At 36.4% G+C, this 26697-nt stretch overlaps 9 protein-coding genes across 9 annotated transcripts; 5 read left to right on the top strand and 4 right to left on the bottom strand.

Annotated features, from left to right (window-relative positions):
- Positions 1-9: 9 nt before the first annotated feature.
- On the bottom strand, positions 10-5324 carry PHYBLDRAFT_187029 (hypothetical protein; the record flags this gene model as incomplete). The annotated part of the gene is made up of 12 exons (XM_018439319.1): positions 10-342; positions 882-1156; positions 1243-1437; positions 2798-2808; positions 3179-3277; positions 3363-3448; positions 3783-3835; positions 4147-4153; positions 4297-4348; positions 4422-4595; positions 4649-4784; positions 4952-5324. 12 exons carry the CDS (start codon positions 5322-5324, stop codon positions 181-183), a joined length of 1623 nt encoding a protein of 540 aa, XP_018291248.1. The 3' UTR covers positions 10-180.
- Positions 5325-5943: 619 nt separating this feature from the next.
- Positions 5944-6866, bottom strand: PHYBLDRAFT_187028 (hypothetical protein; the record flags this gene model as incomplete). The annotated part of the gene is made up of 3 exons (XM_018439318.1): positions 5944-6412; positions 6508-6584; positions 6682-6866. The coding sequence occupies 3 exons, from the start codon at positions 6864-6866 to the stop codon at positions 6201-6203; spliced, it is 474 nt and encodes a 157-aa protein (XP_018291247.1). The 3' UTR covers positions 5944-6200.
- A 698-nt stretch (positions 6867-7564) lies between these two features.
- Positions 7565-7979, top strand: PHYBLDRAFT_145608 (hypothetical protein; the record flags this gene model as incomplete). Its single annotated transcript, XM_018431489.1, has 3 exons — positions 7565-7615; positions 7692-7760; positions 7842-7979. 3 exons carry the CDS (start codon positions 7565-7567, stop codon positions 7977-7979), a joined length of 258 nt encoding a protein of 85 aa, XP_018291246.1.
- A 260-nt stretch (positions 7980-8239) lies between these two features.
- On the bottom strand, positions 8240-8875 carry PHYBLDRAFT_145607 (hypothetical protein; the record flags this gene model as incomplete). Its single annotated transcript, XM_018431488.1, has 3 exons — positions 8240-8419; positions 8528-8726; positions 8784-8875. 3 exons carry the CDS (start codon positions 8873-8875, stop codon positions 8240-8242), a joined length of 471 nt encoding a protein of 156 aa, XP_018291245.1.
- A 566-nt stretch (positions 8876-9441) lies between these two features.
- Positions 9442-11095, top strand: PHYBLDRAFT_97540 (hypothetical protein; the record flags this gene model as incomplete). The annotated part of the gene is made up of 2 exons (XM_018444024.1): positions 9442-10179; positions 10268-11095. Coding segments are annotated over 2 exons (1566 nt in total), but the record flags the coding sequence as incomplete, so codon positions are not given.
- A 278-nt stretch (positions 11096-11373) lies between these two features.
- Positions 11374-12976, top strand: PHYBLDRAFT_113015 (hypothetical protein; the record flags this gene model as incomplete). Its single annotated transcript, XM_018428322.1, has 6 exons — positions 11374-11524; positions 11608-11800; positions 11918-12012; positions 12118-12264; positions 12343-12822; positions 12876-12976. The coding sequence occupies 6 exons, from the start codon at positions 11374-11376 to the stop codon at positions 12974-12976; spliced, it is 1167 nt and encodes a 388-aa protein (XP_018291243.1).
- A 902-nt stretch (positions 12977-13878) lies between these two features.
- On the top strand, positions 13879-15003 carry PHYBLDRAFT_168554 (hypothetical protein; the record flags this gene model as incomplete). The annotated part of the gene is made up of 4 exons (XM_018435892.1): positions 13879-14035; positions 14150-14257; positions 14584-14663; positions 14947-15003. 4 exons carry the CDS (start codon positions 13879-13881, stop codon positions 15001-15003), a joined length of 402 nt encoding a protein of 133 aa, XP_018291242.1.
- Positions 15004-16156: 1153 nt separating this feature from the next.
- Positions 16157-17477, bottom strand: PHYBLDRAFT_112997 (hypothetical protein; the record flags this gene model as incomplete). Its single annotated transcript, XM_018428319.1, has 3 exons — positions 16157-16704; positions 16938-17184; positions 17310-17477. 3 exons carry the CDS (start codon positions 17475-17477, stop codon positions 16157-16159), a joined length of 963 nt encoding a protein of 320 aa, XP_018291241.1.
- Positions 17478-23151: 5674 nt separating this feature from the next.
- PHYBLDRAFT_187025 (hypothetical protein) lies at positions 23152-25614 on the top strand. The gene is made up of 10 exons (XM_018439317.1): positions 23152-23448; positions 23537-23643; positions 23715-24040; positions 24089-24239; positions 24308-24409; positions 24483-24722; positions 24811-25055; positions 25146-25229; positions 25288-25356; positions 25421-25614. Exons 1-10 carry the CDS (start codon positions 23249-23251, stop codon positions 25529-25531), a joined length of 1635 nt encoding a protein of 544 aa, XP_018291240.1. The 5' UTR covers positions 23152-23248; the 3' UTR covers positions 25532-25614.
- The last annotated feature ends 1083 nt before the right edge of the window (positions 25615-26697 follow it).

The raw sequence follows: 26697 nt of genomic DNA, 5'->3' as shown, positions 1-26697 counted from the left end.
ACGATTCTTATGTTGCCGCAATTGTAAAATAGATATATTTCTCTCATAATAATAATAATAAAATAAATAATAAAATAAATAATATTTATTTATTTATATATATATATACATTCTAATTTTTTTATTTTATCTATCCTTCCTTCCTTCTGGTCCTGACCCTGACCCTGACCCTGATCCTAATCATATCCTTATCCATGACCCTGGCATTGATCTTGATCTTGATACTGATCCTAATACTGATCTTGATACTGATCCTGATACTGATCCTGATACTGATCCTAATACTGATCCTAATACTGATCCTAATACTGATCCAGGTTTCGGATTTTGTTTCTGTTTCTGCTAATCAAGTTAGTTGCCAGTAAGGTTAGTTCTCGTTGCTTGTTAGTAGGTTAGTTCCCGTTGCTTGTTAGTAAATTAGTAACTGTTGCTTGTTAGTAGATTAGTCTGTTGCTTGTTAGTAGATTGGTATCTGTTGCTTCCTGTTGCTATAAGGTATATAAAGAAGTTAATTGGAGTAACTTCTGCTTCTGCCGGGGATGGTCTGGAGATTCTTCATCTTTTTTTTCCCGCTCTTGAGAAAAGAATCTCCAGACCAAAAGCGCTGGTTTTTATGTTGTTGATGCTGCTGCTTCCGCTGATGCTGCTGCTGCCGCTGATGATGCTGCTGCTGCCGATGATGCTGCTGCCGCTGATGATGCTGCTGCCGCTGATGATGCTGCTGCCGCTGATGATGCTGCTGCTGCCGATGATGCTGCTGCTGCCGATGATGCTGCTGCTGCCGATGATGCTGCTGCTGCTGATGATGCTGCTGCTGTTGCTGTTGCTGCTGCTGCTGATGATGCTGCTGCTGCTGATGATGATGCTGCTGATGGTGGCACCTGGAAGACGGCGGTAACAGCGGCGGCGTCCTCTTCTGGCTTTACTGCCTCACACTTTCTAGGGTGGAGGCACCCTGTGATAGCCAGGACCGCCGCCGCCTGGGTCTCCTGACTCAGAACCCGTCTGTAGAGGGCCTTCGACAATGGAAGGCCCGTCTTGCCCTTCTGGACGGGTTCCTCGTAATCAGCGAGGATCTGACGAAGGACGCGCTTTGGGACGCGTTCGTCTTCGTCAAAGTCCTCGGGGCAGCCCCGCTTCGTTCCAGTGGTTACCGCTAATGAAGAAAAGAAAAGGCATTTGTTAGACATATATATATATAAATAAACACACAAATATGTATAAAGATAAGTAGTTACTTACCACCAACTGAAAGTACTTGCGCAGGTTTCTTTGGCGCCTGCCCGAGATCCCCGTCTTCTTCACAACCGAGGGGAGACTTCTTGAACGGTTTGTTAACCGCCGTGCGCTTGTACACACGGCGGTACTCCATTGCCAACTCGGCAAGCTCCTCCAACTCATCCAACTTTCTCTTTGTACCTTTTGGTACAACTGGGGCTATATATGTATATATGTATATAAAGCTGTGATTAGGATTTTATCATTTATCTAATATTATATACATATATACACATAAATCAAGACTTACCCGAACAAACTTCATCTTCTTCAAAAGATGAAGGAACGTATGAAGAAGATGAAGAGGAGGAGGAGAGAGAGGATGGAAGAGAAGAAAGAGAAGAAGAGGAGGAAGAGGAAGGAAGAGGAGAAGAGAGATAAGATGACGAGGAGGAGGAGTAAGGAACGAATGAGGAAGAGGAGGAGAGAGAGAAAGAAGACGAGGAGGAGGAGGAAGAGAAAGAAGAGGAAGGTGAGCGAGAGAGAGAGGAGGGGGAGGGGGCATTCGAACGCTGGCGTGACTCCAGCGACGAAGCAGACGAACGAACGGAATATGAGGAGGGGGGTGATGAGGAGGGGGAGGAAACGGAAAAAATTGTAGAAGGTGAGGGAGAGGGGGAAGGAGAGGGGGAGGGGGAAGGAGAGGGGGAGGGGGAAGGATTATAACCTCCCACGGATGGGAGGGGGGAGATTGTGCTAATGGATCTGTTGAAGATTCCATTGTCGCTGTTGTTGCTGTTGAAGCTGTTGTTGTTGTTGTTGTTGTTGTTGAAGCTGTTGAAGCTGTTGTTGCTGCTAATGCTGCTAATGCTGTTGAAGCTGTTGTTGCGGTTGTTGCTGCTGATGCTGCTGATGTCGCTGATGTTGCTCATTATGTTGAAGCTGTGCAAAGAAAAGAAAAGAGAAAAAAAAAATACTGCCATACATTTCCTTGTCCTTTTATTACTTTTTTTTGTTTTCTTTTTCTTTTTCTCTTGTTCTGTCTCTCTTTAGCTATCATTTGTCTGTATCAAAAAAATCAGTAACCACAGTATGTAGTAGTTTATTGGCAAGGGCTGTGTTGCAATTAGCATGTGAAGACTAAATAAAAACTTATAATAATAATTTTGGTTTAGCCAATAGAATTCATTAGTTTGGCCACCTTGATGGGGAGGGGGGGTTCATAATTACTGTGAGGATATAAATCAATAGAAATTATTTTAATGGCCAGAACAACTCATTAGTTTGATGATAGTAGAGGATTTCATAAATACTTGGATTTTGAATCAAATTACATGGGCTCATATATCTAGTGCCATTAATAGCCAATCAAATTTTAGCATCAATCAAATTGGCTTTTAAAAAATGTTGCACAATCATATGAAGGCTGTATAAAGAAAGAAAAACAAACAAACAATCAATCAATCAATCAAACATAGTATGGCTTGCGATCGATAAATGAACTCACAAAAGACTATCTATAACACTCTAAAGTCTACACCAAACAGCTAAAGAAGATACCAAAATATGATATCTGTACCTACACTTCTTCTTTAAAATATTATATATGTAAAAAAGAAAGAAAAAAGGACTCTCTTTAGGTGAGAGGGGGAGTGAGTATTAAGATGGGTGGGAAAAATTTAAAACGGGAATCTAATATTTCAAACAACAATTTATTTTTTAGGGGGATGGTATTCAGCCATTAAATATAATATGCCTTTATACAGACGGCGTGTGTGAAAAAAAAAAGAAAAAAGAAAAAAGAACAGGGTAACTTGGGTCTTGTAATCTCCGTAGATACGCCTTTTGATGCAAAACATACAAGTTTTTATAATAAGACATCATAGAGCTATTGGGTGAATATATTGATTTGATTTACATGTGACGGATGTTTAAACCCCAAACGAGTCTTTTCGCCTACCCTCTAGCCAGTTGAATACGTATTCGACCCATCCTCCTAAAGCAGTTTGTCTGCTTTTGTTGCCTAGTTACACTGTCTCTGGAACACTTCTTGGATATACTTTTGCAGTGTTTTATAGATCAACATTAATATAGTCTCTACCAAAAGACTCTATCTAAAGCTATATATCGATACTTTACTTTACCTATTTCTTTTCACTAAATTTATCGCAGTTCTTAGTGCTGTATCTGAATGGCAAATATTTGACGTCTTATGCTTGTCAGAGCTAGCCTTTAATGATGTGGGTATATTAGCATTTATTCTGTGTCTTCAAGCCTTGACGGAAGTATGGAGAATATTCATGAACAAAGCTAGACATTTTTTGCGAAAAGGATGACCAACTTAACCAGCGAGATATTCAAAGTTCAGAAGAACAATACATCCAGATCGTGTTCGTGTTCGTGTTTCAATTATTAAGCAGGTCATTAACACTACCCAAGGATACAACCCTAAAAGGACTACAATTATTGACACAGAAAACTTTCCTTGCATTCATGAGACAATCACAAAAGAATCTCGTAGACTTTGTGCTTTAATCGATCCTAGAAGAGTAAACATGTTATACTGCATTCATGTGGACTCTACTGCGGTTAGGTGAGGCTGCTATATATACCTCTCCTGCCCAAATAATAATAATAACAATAATAACAATAAAATAAGAGTTGATCTTAAAAGTGGCAAGTTTTGTCGGATTCTTCTGGATCACAAAACCCAACACCCGAATGTCTTTGATGCAAAACAAACCATGTTATGAATGTCCAGCCGATTTCATTAACGTCACCGACTTTTTCTTTTCATACTTTGGTCAAATCAGCAAGCTACTCAATCCTCAGCTTCTTTCTTGTTAATGAACCTGGCAAGTTAACAATCTCCGGAACTATTACACACCAGGCACACGTACACTACACACTCATACAGTGTAAACTAACCATTACACTACAGGGATTTTAATTACAGGGATTTTAATAATAACAGATATAAACAATATTAATTTGTCTCTTTAATAAATAACACTCTCACAGTATCTACTTTTCCCATATCGACATATTAGCCCTAAATCAATCCCGAATACCTCATACCGGACCACAAATCGTGATCTTTTTGCCAGCATGAAATAATTCTATTTGTTCCCTAAGGACGCATAATATTCGTATAAAGACTCTCTTTTGTGCTTTTCAAAAAAGAAACGGTGGGGGTTACTTACAGGCTGGTGTTGTCTGACTCTGGGAATATAAGTAGGTGAAAGAAAGAGAAAGACACGATACGCGTAAGAAGGCCAATAAATAGTAAAATATTCAGCAGGATTGCGCCACACTCTAAGGACAGCAACTCTTTATGATCTTCTGGATAACCAGATATTGATATAGTGCATTTATGACTAATTAATTACAGTACATTCCCTTTTTTTTTCTGTTCATAAATTAAGCATACATATATAGGTACAAGTTATATTGGATACGATTAATTAGTTCAGAATCAGTACAGGTACTGCGAAAATGTCTGTCACTATAATAAAAGTGGCTAATTGGGATCAAAAGAAAAGGCATGCGAGTAAAGCTGACAAGGTCTAATAAGAAGAAAAGATGAAATATCAATGCAGATGTTTTAGCACTTGTGAAGCAAACTAATGGGGGTACTCAGCCAGATTGATCGATCAAATTCTTGTGTGAATCTTGGCCAATGGTATCAATTTGTAGTTGAGGACACCAAAAGACAAAAGTACAAAATTCGTACAAAATTCATAGATTTTTATAGCATTTATAGAATAATCTTTGCACATTCTGATTTCTTCTTTGAACCTGTAGGCATCTAGACTCTCGAAGAAGTCAAGTGCTCTTTCCCTGTACTCAACATCTGGCAATACATTGTCAACCTTGTGTATGTATTTATTGGCTTTAAGTGTTTGTTTAAGCTCCTTCGCGGCAGCCATCTGCTCCAACTTTATATTAACTTCCTTTTTGATTACTTCTAAAATATCTTTAATAAGCTCGTCTGCACTTGCTGATAAAGACTCTACCAGTGTTTTTTTTTTCACGATAAATTCCCTGATTTTATGCGATTTCTTCAAGGCATCAATTGCTTGCTGCTTTGTACTATATTTTGGCATGTAAGATGGAGAGAAAGAAGTATTATATGACTGTTGGCAATAAATTCTATGATTTATTAAGGAGAAAGATAAAAACAGTGTCGTATTGCATATAAAAAAGTAAAGATTAGGTTAATCAGAGAGCCGTACGTTTTTCGATCAAAATTTGATCGATCAATCTGGCTGAGTACCCCCAATAGTGTAAAATGGAAGAGTTATTATGGACAGGTTAAAAGTTCAAAAAAGTTCAGAAAAAAAAGTTTAAATGACTCTGACTGGATAGTTCTTTTTTCGCTGCCAATTAGATAGAGAAAGAAGTACATGTTTTTGATAAAAGATTTTTTTAGGATACAAAGCCTATAAGACTTTTCTAGTAAAAGATTTTAACGTGATGGAAGTGATGGTACCGTGAGCACTTTGTTCTATCTAATATGTATTTGAGCTAAGTTTGAACACCCCCCTTCTTTTTACCCTTTTTTTGATCTTTTAGTCTGTTCGCACCGATTGTACCTTAATGTTCTCAAAGAGTTTTGTTTAGCATGTGTGGTTTACCAGAAGAATATTTTTGTCTTCTCAAGAAGACATGCTTGTATATATCATCATAGTATGCTAGTAAATTACTATAAGGATTTCTGTTTATATGTTACGGATAATTATAATTAAAGCTTTTATTGTATAATCCGATATAATTTGATGTTTTGAAGCTTGTGATATTGTATTAATAACAGTAGTCCTGCTTCTGTATAGCGTGTCGTATTTATTCTATTGTTTTATAAAATATTTTTCTTATAAATTAAATAAGATATAGCTGTTAAGGTCGCTTCTTATAATATGTATACAAGTTACAGCTAAACTTGTATGTGTCCTGCACACAATTGTAGCTCAAGCTCAGTGGCTTTACATCTTAGAATCGATGCAGAACTTTGTGTGGGATCCAGTGTAGCACAGGTTGTTTTTCTCGTCGTATATTGATGTATGGATATTAGCCATGTTCTTGCCCACTCTTTGTATGTTGCATTCTATACGGGCCAGACCACCTGCTGAAATCCCACGCATGTAACTGATCGCAAGATCGGTTGAGACCCCGACATACTTCCATTTTTCCTTGCCTAATCAGATAAGTCAATGGAATAGTAAAATATCATTATTTCAAAAGCACCACTTTTGTATACTCGCTAAATCAGTCATATGTGAGTATACTAACCATCAAATGTCAGAAGAGAGAAAGAACTGCAGACATCAATGATGGTTGCCACACAACCACCGTGCAAACTACCCAGCCTTTTTTTTTTTTTTTTTTAAAAAAAAAAAGAAAGAAATCAAAAAGAAACAAAAGTCAATATTATTTCACAACGTATTCTACAGCAACATGACTAACAAGTTGCAGTGGGATCTTTGGACTTTGAATTCCCAGACAACTCTGTTTGTATCCACTCCAATGACTGTTAAGTTTTCGTTGATTGTATTGTCCCAGCAGATGTCCTCGCCTTTGCTCTGGATAACGGCGTTGGCAATTTCGGCCAAGGCTTTATACTTTTCAGCGATTTCAGGTAAGATATGCATAGAGTGGAGTTGTGAAAGAAGTTGAAGAACAAAAGAAAGAAAGAAAGAAAGAAAGGGGAGAGTAACAAATGCAGACAAATAAATTCGTATTTCTTAAGATAAAAAAATAAGATCTGTTAACCATATGAGAGTGTGAAAAGTCATGACAAAGCTGTGTTCCTTGAAACAGACAGATATGGTAACACAATCTATAATGGGTTGACAGTAATGGTTGGCTGTGGATGTTTGCTTTTTGGCGTTTCCTGCGTGCTATGAAAGAAAACTCGGCTTTTAAACTGGTTAAAAGTATTCCAATTTAAAATTGGGGCGATTTGGAATTTCTGTTAGACTCCACAGTTATCCAATGCATATATTTCAAATTGGCATAAACTTATGTTCAAATACTGGTAGCTATATACCTTTTTTTTTAAAAAAAAAAAGAAAAAGAAAAAATAGTTCAAGGAATAGTATTTGGTATAAAAAAAAATGAAAATAAAAAAAAAATGCTCGGACATCCATTAATATTAATGGAACTTCCTTTGACCTTCTTCGCTTGACTGCCCCTACTGTCCTTTAACATTTCTCGTCGTAACCGAAATGCACTAGCCTTGTTCGTGACTGTTTCCTTGCCTTCACGCAGGGCTGTGTGACTATTTTCAAGCCACTGACTCTAAAAACTATGCCTGGTTCTCAAGACAACAAGCATCTTCTCCCACATCATGTCTCAGCAGGCTCAATTGACAGAAAGCGACCAGCGCGAACTCGCCCAGGTAAGTGGCATTAGCCCTCAAGGAATCCTAATGGAGCCTTTTTTTTTCTCTCTCTCTCTAACATTGTCTCCAACAGTTTATCCAAGTCGAAAAGGCTAGAGCGGAAATTCAAGAAACCGTCCACACCTTGGCTGACACTTGCTGGGTAATACGCAGAAACGAGAAATAAAGGAAACGCGTTTAGAAAGATATCTAATATATCTTATATGTACACTTAATATTATAGGATAAGTGCATTTTCAAGGTTAACAACAAGATGGATCGCAGTGAGGAGACTTGTTTGGCCAACTGTGTCGAGCGTTTCCTCGACACCAGTCTTTTCATTGTCAACCGCCTCGAGAGCATGCGTGGTTCCGGCGTTTAAGCAAACCCAAAGACAAAATCTAAATTTATAGACCTATCTACTTTACAAGAAATTGAAAAGATGTATAAAAAATAATAATAATTCAAAGACAAAAAAAATGACCACGAAGGAAAAGAAAGGAGATGCTTGATTGTGCAAATGTGAAAGATAATGCAAATGTATAAATGTTGATTCAAACGATCCACAGAGGAATTGTTTCGCCTACTGTTATTATTATTTATGGTGCATATAATGTGTGTATGTATATATTGGAGAATGGTTTATTTCGAATTATCTGCGAGTTGAAAGGATAGTTCGGCTGTTTCTTGTCGAATCTCATCCCATATATCTTGGATATTAGCTTGGATCTGTTTTAACAAAGAGGTTTTCTCTTGGATTGTGTCATCGTAATCCTTGTCTCCCTTGCGTGCCTCAATTGAAAGAATTTGAAGGGTTGCAGTCTATATATTCAGTGCATAAAAAGAAATTATGATGATAAGTTATTATATACAAGTAAAGATTCTAGTATATATATATATATATATTACATATTTGGATTTGTATCATACCTCACGAAGTTTTTCTTTTTCAGCTTCTTGAAGACGGCGAATCATGGTTGCAATATCTTTACGGTTAAATGCGTCCAACATTGCGCGTTCAATTGCTTGGACATCTAATGACACTTCTTGGAATCCCTCTGTGACGATTTTGCAGATGGAATGATATTGTTCAGGAGGACATGCATCGACTAGGTAATCCTTGTATGCACTGCCATGTTCCATAAGTAACAAGAAAAAATGGAGTTGATAACTTTTGTGTATTTACTCGTCAAATTCCTTGTATAGTTCCAAGCGAGTATCTTGGGCCTTGGAGAGGGATTGGAGACCCTTGAGAATCAGTGAATCGTTGTCTGCCATTATTTTGCAGTTATGAAGAAGAAGAAGAAGAAAAAGAGGTTGATCACTAAAGTGACTTGGTTTCTAGTTCTTACTTTATTTAATGGTCTTTCAAAGGATTGATATTCTTTCCTTGCTTAAATTTTACTAACATTTAATCGAATGAATCAAAAAACACTTGGTAGTAAACTGATATTTGACTTTAGCACACAATAAGACATCTTTTTTTTTTTTTTTATTGGAAAATGATTGAGTTGTCTTTTCAAAAAATAAAAATATGAGTCGATTCCTCCTTTACACTCAAATTAGAAACCAATGGCTGAGGCTCAAGCTCTGAATGAAAACAATTAAGAAAAGAAAGAAAGAAAAAGAAAAAAAAGTAACCTGATTTTTTTTTCATCTCTTCAAATAGTCTAAATCTAGCAGATACTTTATAAGCATAAATTTTTTTTTAATAAAATAAACAATCTCTCTTTATCCTTCTTGCACTTTTTTTTTTGAACTTCATATCTTTGCTTATCATGACCGTTGCCACAAAGCGTAAGGCAGAAGCCATTCAGGAACTTCCGGAAAAAAAGTTCAAGACAGTTCAAGAAGTGTTTCACAAAGGGCTTATGGATCCCCAGAACCGTGACAGGCTCCAGAAAGCATGTCAAGAATCAGAACCTTACAAACATTGTGCAATTGAGCGCCTGGTGAATGATGAGTTGCTGCGTAAAGTGTACGAAGAAATAGGAGCCAGTCTACGGTTCACGCTTAAAGAGACTGATATCTACAAGGTCAATCAAACGGGTGATCTGGTCAACATGGATGGATTGCCGTTGGAAGAAAAGAATAGGCTCAGGCACCTTTTTGAATTAAGAAACGCTATTTATTCCGACGAGTTCCGTTCTTTTGTATCCCAAGTTACCGGCTGCGGCCCTCTGTCTCCAAGCAAGTTCGATATGTCAATCAATACCTACAATAGCGGCTGTCATCTTCTCAACCATGATGATGTGATTGGAACACGACGGGTATCATTTATTCTTTATATGCCCAGTCCAGATGAAGAGTGGGATCCATCATGGGGCGGTGCCCTTGAACTCTATCCAGTTGTATCAAAAGGTACACCGGCAATTGAGCCAACTGTATCATTACCACCTAAATGGAATCAGTTTGCAATGTTTACTGTACTGCCGGGTTATTCGTTTCACTCCGTTGAAGAGGTCGTGGGACAAAATAAATCAAGATTGAGTATCCAAGGATGGTTTCATGTACCACAATTAGGTGAAAAGGGCTATGAGACCAAAACAACAGCCGAAAAATCCTCACTTGAAATGCTCGAGGTAAGATTAATTTAAACTAAAAGCCAAAAGTAAAAGAGTAAAGGACAGCCCTAACCATATATATATATATATACATAAATCATATTAGACCGAAGAAGAAGAAGAACCATTTGTATTATATAAAGATCCTCTTGAAGAACAAGATTGCGCACTAGGACAAGAAGATATATCAGTACTGTCGGAGTGGATGAACCCTATTTATCTTGAAACAAAATGTCTCGGCCAGATCTCGGAAAGGTTTATGGACACTTCTGCAGTCCAGCTTAAGGATATTCTGCGACCAGATCTAGCCGAATCTCTCAAAAAGCATTGTCTAGACCAAGACCAACAGGATGGCTTCACAACCAGTAATATGCCCCCTCATGGTTCTGGAATACATAAAGATTGGATTGCAAATGGTCCGCCTGTCCGCCAACGGTTCCTCCGCTCGACATCCACATCTAACTTGAATGGTCTACAATCCAAGTTACAAAGTGGGGCGTTCCGACGATGGCTAGCAACGGTGAGCCAGCTGCTTCCAATTGGTTGCCGGGGAATGACTCGCCGGTTCCGACCCGGTCATGATTACACTCTTGCGACCGCACACTCCAAGGGAAGTGTTTTGGATATTACACTTTGTTTAGCCACTTGTCCCACAGAATCTGCGGCAGAACAGTGGGAGAGCGGTGAATATGGAGGGTATGAATGCTACATGGCACCTCATGAGGGACAGGATGATCCTGCAATCTACAAGGCTTCTTCAGAGGATGATGGAGCACTACTAACTATGCCAGCTGGGTGGAATGAGATGGCAATTGTATTAAGAGATGAAGGTGTTTTACGCTTTGTTAAATATATCAGCGCTCGTGCACCAGGTGCTCGTTGGGATATTGCTATGGAATATGAAATCGACCAAGAAGAAGAAGAAGAAGAAGAATAATAAAATAAATAAATAAATAAAAGTAGTAAAGCATACCAATAATATCATTAATTCATTCAAATATATAAATATATAATTTTAAAAATAGTAATAAAAATATATATATATTAAACACTTGGTGAATACAGCGTACAAATCGTCCTTGTCATCATGTGGAGCGAGTGACTCGTCTCTGGCCGGTGTCTGTTGCGTGACCAAAAGAGGGACTACGCATAGTAGCCTCTTTCTTACTCTTTTATTCTCTTTTTACAACCCTGTTTTTTTTTGAAGCTGCAATGAACTTGACACGTACATCTTCAAGTCCTCATGACGCACCTGGTCTACTCTACGCTGGGTTTAACCAAGACTTTGGCTGCTTTGCTATTGGTCTCGACAAAGGATTCCGTGTTTATAACTGCGATCCTCTCATTGAGCAAGCCCGTAATGGTGAGGTTAATTGTCTCTCTCTCTCTTTTTTTTCTAAAAAAAATATATTGAAGTTCTATAGTTTAAAAACTAACAAAGCAGAGTAGAGACGGGTGATGGCGGGGTTGCGTTAGTTGAGATGCTATATCGGACGAATTACCTAGCACTTGTTGGAGGAGGACGAAACCCTCGCTATCCTCCTAACAAAGTTGTGATCTGGGATAGTATCAAGGGAAAGCCGGTAGTCGAATTGGAATACAAGAGCGAAGTAAAGAATGCAAAGCTGCGAAGAGAGAGGTGAAGTTTGGCTTTACGATAGTTCTTCTTCTATTTTTCTTTTTGCTTGAATGCTGAGTTATCCTGGGCTTCCTTTTTTCATACTCAGGCATGTTCCCCTCTTCCTTTTTGCAATAGATTGACAGTCGTCCTGGCAAACAAGGTGTTTGTTTATCATTTCAGTATTCATCCTCAACTCCTGCATACATTTGAGACAGCAGATAACGAGAAGGGTAAGATAATAAACAAATTTTGTTTCCATATTCTAACATTGTTTTATGCATTTACAACACACACACACACATATATATATATATATATAATCTTGTATATAATAGGTCTTGCAGCCGTATCCGCGTCTCAAAACCACGCGGTCCTGGTGATCCCTGGACAGCAAAGAGGACATCTCAAGATTATCGACCTTGATTCACTCGATTTCAGCAGACCATTATCATCAACAGACGATCCATATCGCTCTAATTTAGGTGAACCAGCTATCATCACATCAGTCGCTGCTGCTACTATAACTGCCAGACAGACCGTGAATGTTAGTCTGATCCCAGCACATTCAGGCAAATTAAGCTGTATAGCACTTAACCATGATGGCTCTAAATGTGCTACGGCTAGCGATAAAGGCACTCTTATTCGAGTATTTAATACTGCCACGGCAACTCTCTTGAATGAGCTCAGAAGAGGCATGGATCGGGCAGAGATATTCTCCATAGCATTCAACCAAGAATCTACCCGCCTGTGTGTGTCTTCGGACAAGGGTACCATTCACGTCTTTAACCTTGATCCTTCAGTTGTAACCATGTGCGATCACAGACCACGCGGGCCCACCTATGGCGAAGTTGTCATCAACCCTTCCCAATCACCTTCTCACTTTGGTCTCACTCACTCTGGAAATCGAGGAAGTAGTCTAAGCTTTATGAAGGATCTCCTTCCAAAATACTTTAGTAGTGAATGGAGTTTTGCTCATGCCAAAATAGTTACCGAGAGCCGATGTATTGTAGCATTTGGAGACCAGAAGAACACTATTCTTGGTAGGCTTATAACAATATTTATTGCGCCCGTACCTAACATATATTGTTATTAGCAATCTGTGCTGATGGAAGCTGTTATAAGTTCTATTTCGATCCACGGAAAGGTGGCGAATGTACTCGAGATACTTACGAACGATTCCTAAAGGCAGAATAAACATCGGCTAATATATATATATATCTTTTACATTAAAAAGCAGAGAGACAACCACCAACAAAAAAAAAAAGACAAAGAAAGTGTTTCTTCTTTTTCTTGCAGGAGGATAATTCGCTACACCCGCACATTATATATACGTGTGTGCACAATATTCAGACACAAAGATCCACAAAATTCTACAGTCATTTTAACAATTAAAATCATTATTTTAGAGTTTGATGTCAAGCAATTGTATTAGTCCATACTTAGTCACTCATAATGATAGTCAATAATTCTTGTGGGTGTCTTGAAGGCTTCAAAATGATGAGTGAATTAGAATAGAGTTGAGACAAGAGTATGTACAATGGATGGGAAAATGCAATAAAATCAACCCAAGTGTGCTTGGTAAAGATAGATGTATGTGTATGTGTTTTGTTTAAGCGCCCTTGCTTGGATCGATTTTATTATATTCTTCATTTCCATCTCTTTCCTTTTTCCCATACACCGCATATACTTTTGTTTCAATTCTATTTGAATCCTCTCATACTTGTGATGCCTTTAAGACACCCTCAGAATGGCAGACTATCATGACTTTTATGCAGCTTGATTGGCCATATCCATAGATCCAACGCACTTTTCCCATTGAACAAGAAAAAGTTACTCTTGATGTTCCTCAGAAAAGAATGATCATGTTTAGGTTTACTGAAGAATCTTCTGCAGAGAATAGCAGATGAAACACTAAATTATTAATCAATAAATTACTTAATACTCATTATTATAATTAAGCAGAAAATGCAGATTTTAATTTATTTATTTATTTTATTGCAACACTGGCATATTTAACTGTTGCTTTGAGAATGAGAATCGACAAAGGTACTGTGTTGTTCATTATCCTTGACGAATAAGAAGAAGAGATTGTGACTATGGACGTGAACACTGTTTCTAGTCAATGTCCCGGTTGTTCCGGAACAGACCATCGCCGAGTTAACAGCCTAAGATATCCCAGCAACAGGAAGGTACAGACTTGGTCGCAGATCAAGAATAAATGTTCTAAGCACTTGCAACATTACGCGACTGTCTGTATATTCTAAGCCAGCCGTTGACAATCAAAGGCTTATGAACGTAAAATGTTAATACTGCAGAACCTTGATGTGGATAAATTAAGATAATATATATATATATATATATATATAGTCTGTTCTTATGAATATCAACCCGTTTGTATCTTTGTTCAGATCAATTTATCAGAAATTTTTCACAGTCATGGACTTGTTGGAGACTTGATATCATGCTTAGTTGCAGGTAGGAATCCCCAGGACCAAAAAAGTTGCGATGCTCTGCACTAATGTTTTGCCTTTCCTGTATAGTAAATATAGCTGGAACTATTTCAAGTATCGGTCTCTCTATTACAGGGATAAGCTTATTTATTTCTTTAAGAAAGAATAGATACAATTAGTCAGTCAGTTAATTTATTTTGAACCAGTTTATTCAATTGAATAATGATAGTAAAAATAAATAAATAAGTATAGAGAGAGAGAGAGATCGTTAGATAGAGTAACACATGGAATAAATAACGAGTGGCTGATTTGATGAACAAAAGGTCAATGGACTATGTTTTTTTTTATTAGGTTACCCGACTTTTACCTCAAAACAGCGCACTTGTGAGGCTTGCATTTTTTTGCTATTTCTGTTTTTCAAGGGGGGGGAAGTATATATTTATTTATTTATTTATTTAAACAAACAGGTTTGATATAATCAAAATCAAAGGCAAACTATAGAGGAGTCGATGCAACTCCATTTTGGTATCGACATTGACTTATAAATATATAACTAAATTGATTTATTGATTGATAGATAGATAGACAGTTATTTTTAGATGTTCCTTACAAACCATTAAAGCTGCAGCCATACTCTTGACAAACCAAACACCAAACACAGATAGAGCACGGTGTTCTGCAACAAATTCTATGTTATATCTCTTGTTGGTATAGATAACGGGAAAGGCTATAAATGTAGACGAAGATCAACGCCCATCCCTTTCTTTATAAAAAAAAAACTATCTATCTAAATATGTATATCTTGCATGACCAGATTGTAACTGTCAAAAGCTACTCAAAATATAATTAGATAATTATATAAAAGGAAGCAGTTTGATAGAAATGTGTAACCGGAAGTGTCTCCGGTAAAATGTATATAATTATTAATAATTTCGCTCGAAACCACAATACATGGATATCAAAAGCATGCAATTGAATAAGAATAAAGAAAGAAACTTTATTTATATAATTTCTTTTTTTTTGTGTATTATCAAGAAGAGCAAGGTCTGAGTACATAGATAGGGTTAAATCGCTTCCCTCTTTAGTAATTCGTTCAGTTGTGCTCTATTAAGGAAATGAATAAACAAGAAATATTATTATATGTATATCTTGTGTGTTCGAAAAGACTTGTACTTTATGTATTTGGTGCATGCAAATAAGTGTACAATACAATAAAATATGTGATTCTGAAATACTTGATTTTAAAATAAGATTTCATTTTCCTTCCTTCTATCAATTCTATAAAGATAACCTATTTTACTATTATTTATTTATTTATTTATTTAAAGAAGAAAAGGTTAAATCAGATATTATTCTTTCTTTTTATAAAGAAAATTTTACGTATTCCTACCTAATACACACACAGATAGGTAGGTAGGCCATTGGAATTCAGTATAAATTCAATTTAATATATAGATGTGTGTTTTGTATATGGGTCTGTATATTAAGTAAAAATAAAAAACAAATAATAAATAAAAATAAAAATAATAGTAGTAATAAAAGTAATAAAAGTAATAGTAGTAGTGATATATATTCTTTTTTTTTTTCTTTTCAGAAAAAAATTCAAAAAAAAAAAAGTAAAAAGGTTTGGTGTGATAGATAGATAGATAGATATATAGATAGATACATATATACATGTAATTGTGTAAGGTGTATTGTATCTTGTTCTTTCTTTTCTTTCTTTCTGTGTAGGTAAAGAGGTAAAGAGGTAAAGAGGTGGGTTTGTATAAAAAAGAAGAAGAAGAAAAAGAAAAATGTGTGGGTTGGTGAATTTTTTTTTATCGACTTCCCTGAGTAATTGCACTATAGAGCATGAGAATAGGTTAAGATGACAGTTAGTATATATGAAGATTTTCCAAGTCTTCAATTTCCATAGATTTATATCTTACCTTTTGTTCTTATTCTTCAGGCGCTCTTTTGCAAGTGGGTGGTCTGCAGGTGTGAGGAGCTCAAAGCTACACAAGAGTTCTTCACTGACGCTCATGATTGCACCAAAGTTGTCAAACTCGCCGCAATAGTTTGGGGCGGAGAAGACGGTGACCAATGTACGGTCGTTGAAGAACTCGTATCCATCCTCGACCACCATGTGCGCACGACACACAAGGTCGAGATCGAACTTGGCCAGGAACTCGTTGATCACCTTCTTACCAAAGCAATAGGACACACCGCGCTCGTTGTCTTCCCAGTCGACCGTGACTTCTGAAGGATCGGCCCAGAGCAGATCATTGAGCAGTCCATAATCTGGTACATCTGTCGGGCGTTGGATACTGCGGATCTCATCCATGTTGTGTAGCGATGGAGACAGGCCGCCGTGAACACAGAAGATCTTTCCAGCTACCAGGCCAGCAATGGGCAGGGTATTGAAGACGTCGATAAATGTACGCCACATCTTTGGGCTCAATCGTCGCTTGCATTCATCATAAAATCCATACACTAAAATCAAAATCAAAAAAGAATATATATATTTTTTGTTGTTGTTGTTAATCATTTTGTATTACTAGTTTAATTTTTTTGGTTTTTGAGCTTGTCAAACATTATAACCCCACACAAAATCCCCCCAAATAACAACAATGATGATAATGGCTTCCTTCTCTTTCTTTTGTAACAAATACATAGGATATGTATATTCATTATCACCACCATATTCCTTGTATGGTTTAATATACCTTTTGTAACATTGGCACATTCGTGATTGCCGCGCAGCAAAAAGAAGTTTTCGGGATATTTAATCTTGTAGCACAGCAATAGAAGCATGGTTTCCAGACTTTGTTTGCCACGATCGACATAATCACCGAGAAAGAGGTAGTTTGAGCTTGGAGGGAATCCACCCATTTCAAATAGTCGGATCAAATCAGTGTATTGACCATGAGTGTCTCCAACAACCTTTACTGGAGGTGACAACTCCAATAACGACTTTATGTATCGTTTATATCAAAACGAAGCATTATATATATATATTTTTTTTTTTTTAAAAAAAAAATTAAATTGTTAAGTATCAAGTGTTAGATTATGAATTTGTTATTGTTATTGTTACATACCGGCTGACTAAGGAAGATTTCCATAGAGGTGCGACAGATGGCATTGACTTCGGCGTTCTTGAGACAGAGTTGCTTTGGCACTTTTGAAGTGTATCCGGCCTCAAGGAGACGAGAGATGTAGTCGTCAATCTGGGCAGTTGTTGCATAGCGTGCACCGACACTGGCCATAGATGTGGCCGTCAGTTGGTTGATCGATCCAACCGTGAGTTGGTTAGCGTCGACGTCTAGGGTATCTGAGCCCAGGGTCTGTGAACCTCCGGCATTGGTTCCATTCGGCTGCTGTGGGGGCCAGAAGTCTGATTGCGAAAGAAGCTTGTGTTGCTGAGGATGGGCCACCTTGCCATGAAAAGGATCCTGGGCATGCACAGTGTCTTGGTTCTGCTGTTGATTGGTCTGGTCGTCTGAGCCGGCGGATGTGGGAGGAGAGGTAAGGATCTTGGGTATGTCTTTGTTGTGAACAGGGTAGTCTGGATTGAGGGCTGAGAGTGCGGATGGTTGTTGTTGAGTTGATCCAGATCGGGCAGGTAGGGATTGGCGGTGTTGTGAGGTGATGAGGATAGAGCTCACGGAGTGTGTGGTGTTTGTGCTGTTTTCATTGTCTGGTGCAAGATGATGCTCCAGCCGAGTGGGCGGGGGCATGCTCTTTGTCGCACGTCTATCTTTCTTGCTGCTCTTCTTGGATGCACTATTACCCATGATGAAGGATGGATTACCAAAAAAAAATAAAAATAAAAATAAATAACAATAGAAAAAATAAAATAAAATAAAATAAAAATAGCTATAGTAATAACAATAAAATGAAATTATAATACAAATACAAAATATTGTATAATAATATTATTAATTATTTTATTTTATTACTTCACAACTCCTCCTCCTACTCCCTCCCCCTTTCTTACCTCCCTCTATTCCCTCTCTTTCTTCTTTCTTTTCAACTCCACTACAGTCCACTACAGTCCACTCTAGTCAAAAAGAAGAAGAAGAAGTATATATACACACTCTAATATACATACATATGTAAACCCTATATTTTATTTTACGTCATTTACATATGTGTGTGTGCTTTTTTTTTTTTTTTTTTTTTTTATTGGGAAAAATCTTTTGGCGCTCAGCCAGATAAAATATATATATATACAAAAAAGGGCATTCATATTGAAGTCCAATGTAATGTTTCAAAAAATTAAGATTTCTGTTTTGTTTTTCTTCTTTACTTGTTCTTTGCTTTGATATTAATATGATTTTATTATGCAAAAATATATATAAAAAAATATATATATATATAAAAGAAAAAGAAAAAGAAAGAAGAAATATAGGTATCTCCATGGGTATTGATAACCAAACAGGAAATTGACCATGATAAAGAAAAATTGTAAAAAAAAATAAAAAAATAAAGTAGTCGAGTGAGTGTATGTATTTATATATATATATATATATATATATATATTAGAAAGCAAATTAAAGTAAAATGAAAAGAAGGATTAATATAATTGTATACATAGAGTTGTAAAAGTAATGGTATACAACTTTTATATATTTAATATATACATGTATAGGTGTTTTTTTTTATGATGTATGATTTTGATGTCTGTTTTTATAATACACTAATGCTAGTTCATCATCCTCCTCATCCTCCTCATTGTCTTCATTATCCTTGTCATTAGAATTAGAATTATTATGGGTGTAGGGATATGTACGGGGAGTACGGACACTATTAAGGTTGGTAGTATTGTAATCATTACAAGTAGTGTAAAGGTCATTGGCCATTTTTGTTCGGATCGGTGTCTTGCGTGGAGGAGGAGTTGGTTTGGTGTATTGGATGTTTGGGATTGGTTTGTAGCGATCTTCTTTCTTTTTACGATTCAGGATTGTTCCAGTGACTCCAAGGCTATTGGCACTCGCGCCAGGTCTGTGATGAGGAGGAACATCAGCAGCAGTACCCATACCAATAATAATAATACCCCCGCTGTTGTTGTTGTTAGCGTTGTATTGTGGTCTACGACGAGGATAATAGGTGGTCGTTTGATGATTGGTGTGGTTGGAGGTCGTGGAATGGGATGGTGTATAGTTGGGGCTGACGATCGACAGATACCAGAACATCAGATTGGATATAAGGACTTGGTCGTGAAGCGGGCGGCGGATACTGCTGGTACTCGTCAGTTTCTTGTGCGAGAGCCGGTACATGGCACGTTCGACGTGGGTTGCCAGCCGGTTGCTTCCTCCGTACACCGGTATCTGTCGATAGGTGCTTGGGTTGGCGATTGTTGATGCGTAGGATACCGGACGGCTCTTGGGTATTGTTGGCCTTGACTTTGAAGGGGCGGGTGGTTTCCGAAGAATAGGGAAAAAGAAGGCCGCCAACCCACCTTTTTTCTTTGGTTCATTGTTTTTAGGGCTAGTTTGTAGCAACTGTGTTTTGTCATTATCATTATCATTAATATTTTTCTTGTTGTTGGCATAGCTGTTTCTTGACTTTTTGGTCTCGATTGAGTGTATTGAGTGTATTGAGGGTGGACGAGATCCGAGGACGGCCTTGTTTTTTTCGGAAAAGATATTTTTAAGCCATTGGAGGCCAGAAGATGATTTGGAGTGAGTTGAAATCGAGAGACGGTCAGAAAAGGAGCGACAGAGGTTTTTAGGTTTGCGGACCAGGATTTCTGTACTCTCTGTGTTTAATGAGGCTGATGTTGATATAGACGTGCATGAGGATGTCGGTGTATTGTTACTGGATAGAGACGATGATGAGTTTAATAAGGTTGTGGATGAATTTGGGCCAGATGACACTGAATCCAATGATTGTGATGATTGTGATGGCAATGATGTAGAATCAGAACAAAAGGTTGATGTAGAGGATGTGGATGAGGTTGATGAGGTTGATGATGTGGATGATGTGGATGATGTTGATAGTGGAGGTGCAGACACTGGACGGTGTAACGGTGGGCGGGAGTCTGTATGAATATGGATGGGTGTGTGTAATCGGGATAGATCCACTTGCTCACATGTAATACTTTTTTGGGGGGTAAGATTTTCATCACTTTTTGGGTTTTCTATTTGTTCTACATTATCTTGTTCTACTTTGTCTGCCCACTCGGAAACCGCTGTAGCCCAGTCAGCCAATTCGCCATAGGTAATAAAAGCAGCAGCAGTATCAACAAATGAATCAGCAACATTTATATTTGCATCTGCATTTGCATCTGCATTTGTATCTGCATCTGCATTTGTATTCAAAGAAGCAGCAACAGCAACAGCAGCAGCAGCAGCAGAAGAAGAAGAAGAAGAAGAAGAATTTGAGGTTAATAGGTCTGGCGTTGATTGTACTTTTAAGGTAGCCCCTGCAGATTCAGGTGGGGCTGAATGACACAGTACCCGAGGTGGATGTGCACAATCGTCCAAAGGTTCTAGAGCAAATAAAATAAGATTTACTTTAGTTTCATTCACTTATTGATTGATTGATTTTAATGCTGTGGCTGAATGCACTGTGTATGTATGTATGTATGTATGTATACCATTGTTGATTGAGATGGTTGTATTGTCCAAAGTGATTTGAGAATCAGTGGCGGTCACAAAAGATGCCGATAATTTGGAACGTTGGCGACGAACATCTGCACCTTTTGATTGTATGTGATCGTGGGTCTTTATCCAAGTAGCGTACTCGGCTGGGGCGATCTGAGGATGTTTATTTGCAGGAACCCTAATATAATAATAATATTTTTTTTTAAATATATATATAATTAGATAACAATAAATAAATATAAAAAAAAAGGACTTACCATAATACATCAGGCGTGTCCTTTTTTGATTTGACTGTAAAAGGCTTTTGAGTGCTATGACTATGACTATGGGCAGTGTTGGTTGTGGTGTGGTTTGATTCCAATTGGTGTGAATAGGGCGGTTTCGGCATTGTGGTCAAGAGGTCAGATTTGAATTCAATCGATTGATCTGAGATAAGAATATTATTATTATTGACATCCTCTTGATGGTGGTGCATAATATTCTCGCCACAAATGATATCACTCAGAGAGTCATTGGTGTATGTTTGTGTGTTGGGTTTGGTTTGTGAGGTTGGGATTGCTGCGACGATGTCCATTCCTGAATCCGATTTTCTTGATGAGGTGTCGCTGTCTGTTCCGCCATCTAGGCAGTCGTCTGGAATCTCAATTTGGTGGACTGGAAAGGTAAGCAGAGACTTTAATTCGGGTACATTGGTTAGGGACCATGGTTGGGTGTCGTAGTTGTGCAGTGACAATGGCATACAAAGTTAGGCAATCGTTTAACAGAAAGGTGAGTGAAAGAAGAAAGAAATAAAAAATAGAAGAAGAAAAAGAACTTTGTGTTTTGATGCTTTTGTAGATAAACTTGGATCTTTTATTTATTTATTTTAAAAAAAAAAAAAAAAAAAAAAAAAAAGAGAGAGAGAGAATGTGCTATCTGTGTGCGTGCGAGTGGCAAATATATATATATTTTGTATATTTTGTATATAAATAAAGACAACAGTAAAGAAATATATAATAAAAAGAAAAAAAAAATTAAATCTTGACGTATCCCGTTCTTTCTTTATTGGGATTTTTGAGTGTTGTACAGATTACAGGTGCACCGATTGCTTAATATTTTTTATATTTTATATTGTAGTTTAAAATAAATAAAATAAAATAAAAAAAAAATGGGTGACAATCGTGTATTCGTTATTCTATATATATTTATTACTATTATTGTAATTTTGTATGTATAAATAATCAACCACAAACACAAACACAAGCACAAGCACAGGCACAAACAAGTAAAGCACTCAAAACAGCACAACATATGAACGAACGCCAACCCATTCATTCACTCAATCAAGAAAGACAAACAGCACAGACTCATAAACAGGCACACACCTTGAATATAGATAGGGAAATACTTAAAATATATATATATATATAAATACAAAATTCCTTATTTTATGCAAGGGCCGAGAAAATAAATAAACAATTTTTTATTATTTTTATTTCATTGAAATAAAAGAAAAATTACAGCTAATTAATTAATTAATTTTTTATCTATCTATCTATCTATCTATCTCTCTTCTTTCCAGTGTAGTGTGGCTTGTTTTCATTTTGATGAGTTGATGGGAAAAAAAGGACCTATAAAGACAAAATGAGCTTTTTTTTTTTCTTTACATTTCATAATAAAATAAATAAAAAAAAAATTTTTTTTAAAGAGAAAGATGTTTGCTTCATAACTAAGAAGACGGCCACAAAATTTTAGGGTGACTTCACCGTAAAAGAACCGGCTTCAACTCTATTGAAGCGAAGCCATCTCAGTCGCAAGCCCGCTAGAACAGTAGGCCGGCAGTCGAGACGACCATTTTTATTATTCCACGAGTGTAACGGTGAACCATCTGGTAAGTTGAGTTTTTTTATCTTTTCTTTACATCTTCTGTTCTTTGGCTCAAAAGAGAAAAAGAGAGAGAAAATAAAGAAAAGAAAGTAAACTCGATGATCCACCTGACAAAACTTGTGGGTTTTGGTTTTATATAAAGAAAAAAAGAAAAAGAAATGATTTGCTTACCCATTACAAAACAGCATTTTATTTTATTTTTTTGCTATCATTAATTCATGTAAAGAACAAAATCATCAAGCCAAAAAGAAGAATAATAGAAAGAAAGAATAGAAGAAAATGAAATCAAAAGTGGTGTTTTTATTTATTTATTTATTTATTTTGAACCCAACAATCTTTTATACAATAAAAAAAAATTATTTCAACTTTTGCAAGTCACTTTGATTGAATGAATAAAATTATATTTGACATACAATACTACAACACTATTCGTTTATAATTTTATAATATAGTTATTTATTGTATTGTAAATCATATATACAATACACAGACAACACGTCAAATATTATATCCATCTATAAACACACATATTATATTGTACATTGTACATCACAGAGAGACAAATGACATCACAAACACTACCAAAAAAGAAAAAGTTGACGGTAGAAAGACTCTTTAGAAGCAAAACACCAGGATCATCGATTGAAACTGACTATGAAGGTCCAGCAAAAGAACGTCTCTTGCCGGATCTTCTGGATGGCCAATACACAACTTATGACAATGTACATGCATTAGCAACTGATTACAAAGTCGTCTCTCACAGGTTAGCCAAATAATTTATGTTTATTGCAGAGTTTATTATCCAACCCTCTTTAAGAAATAAAGATAAAATAAAATAATATTTTTACAAGTGAAGCACTTGCTTATCTACCAGAAGAAACAGAACCTATTGATGTCACTGTGGGTATATCAACCAAAGCAAATATCAAGATAAAGACCAGAGAATCAGTATGCTTAGGTAAATTTATTTATTTATTTATTTATTTATTTATATTTAGTGTTTTACTTAATCTTTTGGCTAAAATGTAGATAGTTATATGGATTACAAAAAGGGCTTTGTATTGAATACCGGCTGTTCAATCTGGAGTCTTGATTTCTGTCCAAAGACACCATCAAAAGATAGCCATCCGGATATTCATTATCTTGCCGTTGCTGGCTACAAGTCTCCATATCCTGAACTACACTCTCTTGATTTACACCAACCAACCGGATCATATCTCAATTGTATCCAAATCTGGCGCTTTGATCTTTCTGTCAAAGGAGCCCAGAGAGTACCTGTGCTTGATATGTGTTTACTTCATGACTATGGTGTTGTAATTGATGCAAAATGGTGTCCATACGGTGCCTATGAAGAGGTATAATCTTTATTTGTCTTTATTTATATTTATGTTTATATTTAAAAGACTGTAGAAAGTACTGATCCAAATGTGCTGCCAAAACTGGGTATCTTGGCTGCAGCATTTGGCGATTCAATGCCTCGAGCTTTGGTTATTCCACATCCAGAGGCCATCAGAGCACTCCACCCGAAAGTAAAAGACTCACAAACAGTTTACAGTAAGCACAACGAAATAATAATAAAAAAAAAAACAAAAAAAAATTCAATATCAAATAAATAAATAAAGTGCAGATCAGAGAGGCTCGGTGTGTATTCCATGCCCCAGCCATTAAACCCACTGTTCTCTCATGGGCTGGAGATTCTCGTATATCCTGTGGTACCTATTCTGGTGAGAATTTATAACCAAAATAATTAAATAAATAAATAAATAAATAAAAATAAAAATAAAAAAAAATATCTAGGACAAATTATTATCTGGGATGCAAAGACGGCTTTGAAAAAGGGATTAAAGAAAGACGACAAGGCGGCTCAATCGGATAGTATTATCTTGAACACGATTGTTCATGATTCTGCAATCAGTGGTCTGGTTTGGCGTGGCATGGTAGATCCGGTTGAATACATCAGTACTAGTCTGGACGGCTATATGAAGATCTGCAACTCTAAAGATCCTTTTATCAACATGACTTTTGCACGTTCAAGAGGTAAGTTTGAATAATAATACAAAATAAAGTTTAATCACTCAAACTTCTCAAATCTTTTTTTTTTTTAAAAATAAATAAATTTGTGTAGCTATTATGTATAAAGCTGTATGGATGCCACAATCAGATAATATCTGTCACAATGATGCAGATAATATGTTGCATGCTACGCACACAGGCAATACTGATTATTTCAAAACCGGCACTCGCTTTTTCGACAGTGTTGGGAAATTGTGGGACATGAGCACTTGCGAGCCACACACATTCCTTGCTGCCTCGAGTGCAGATGGAATGGTTCGAATCCTCAATGTACATCAACTTCGAAGAAAAGGAATGGTAAATAAAAAAAAAAGTCATTCATTCCGTACATACATAGAGATGCATTATATGCATATATTTACTCTTTATTTATTTATATTCTTATAGCAACAAACTCAAAGAATGGTCTACGCACTGCTTTATGATAAAGATACAAACAAGTATACTTATGTAGATGGCGTTCGTGCTATGGTAATAAACATTATATACAAATGATAGCATGATTTTCTTATTATTATTTATTTTGCAGGAATGTGATTTTAACAAGTTTCTTCCTACACGTAACCGATTTGTCGAAGCTTATTATCTCATAAGCAGAGTAAGTCTTTATCAACTGATTGATTGATTGATTGATTGATTGATTGATTGATTGAAATAAATAGGTTGCCTGGAACCCTAATAGATTTGCTTCTCCTTGGCTTGCGAGTGGAGCAGTATCAGGACTATGCAGAGTCGATTTTACTGGAGTAGGACATGAATGGTTGATGGATTAGCTTTCCTTTTCTTATATACTCCATGCATATTATTTATGTATTTTCAATTTTTGCTAAAACAAATAAAAAAGGATATTTAATGTATTGCCTCTATCAATAGATCAATAGAAGAATACCATTTCCGGAATGAACCTTTTCTTGTTTGTTGCTATATCTTTTTTTTTAAAAATAGACTAACAAATACATAGCAAACAAACGGGCATACTTTATATTTATATAGATACACAAAAAAGACCCTTGCAATTGTTGTAAAATCCCCTTTATGAACATTAAAGCTAATTGCAAAAAGACTAGAAAAAATAAAGAATAAACCCCACATTTATGCCTCCCCTCATTTCTACCTTTTTTTTTTTTTTGTTTTTATTCCAGCCAATAAAAAAGCATAGTATATAAAAGTTGACAGCCTTAAAAGAACAAATTTATAAAGGGAAACTAAATGCATTCATGCAAACCTTCTTTTGATATATAACCCTTTTTTTTCCCCATTCCCTATTCCTACAGGGTAAGAGAAGAGAGGAGGAAATGGGAGATGATAGGGTAAGAAGAAAAGAAAGGGAATGTGAGGCAAAACAAAAAAAAAGAAAGGGAGGAGGAGGGGCCAGGACGAGGGCGTATTTGCTCATTTGTGTAGCTATGTAGCTATGTTAGCGTCTTCTTTGTTTATTTCTTGTTGGACTTTGCGCAGGTACATGATATGTAGGTATAATTAACACTTGCTCAATCCGCATTTATTTGAACAAAATATTCAATATATCTCCTCTCCAAAAATAATAATAAATAAATAAAGCCATATAGTTCATAAGCAAATAATACTAATTTACCAATTCACACACACAATAGACACATAAAAAGGATAGCTTGGGCTTAGCAGAAAGAAAGAAAGAAAAAACAGTATTAAAACATGTATCAAACTGGTTATTTGATGTCATTTCTATAGTATACAAGCCTAAGATATATTAAATCCAAACACACACACACACACTATAGTTGGAAAATGAACTAGATTAAAATCCATATCAATATCCACTCAGTAACAATAACAACAGTACTATTTAATATTATCTGATACAATATTATCAAAGTGTAATAATGATGATAATTATATATACAACTATCTTTCTCTCTCTCTCTTTTTTTTTTTATACAAAATTCATAGTAATTTGATC

This window comes from Phycomyces blakesleeanus, assembly GCF_001638985.1.
Source record: "Phycomyces blakesleeanus NRRL 1555(-) unplaced genomic scaffold PHYBLscaffold_11, whole genome shotgun sequence".
Lineage (NCBI taxonomy): Eukaryota > Fungi > Mucoromycota > Mucoromycetes > Mucorales > Phycomycetaceae > Phycomyces > Phycomyces blakesleeanus.
This window is presented reverse-complemented; position numbering and strand designations above follow the sequence as displayed.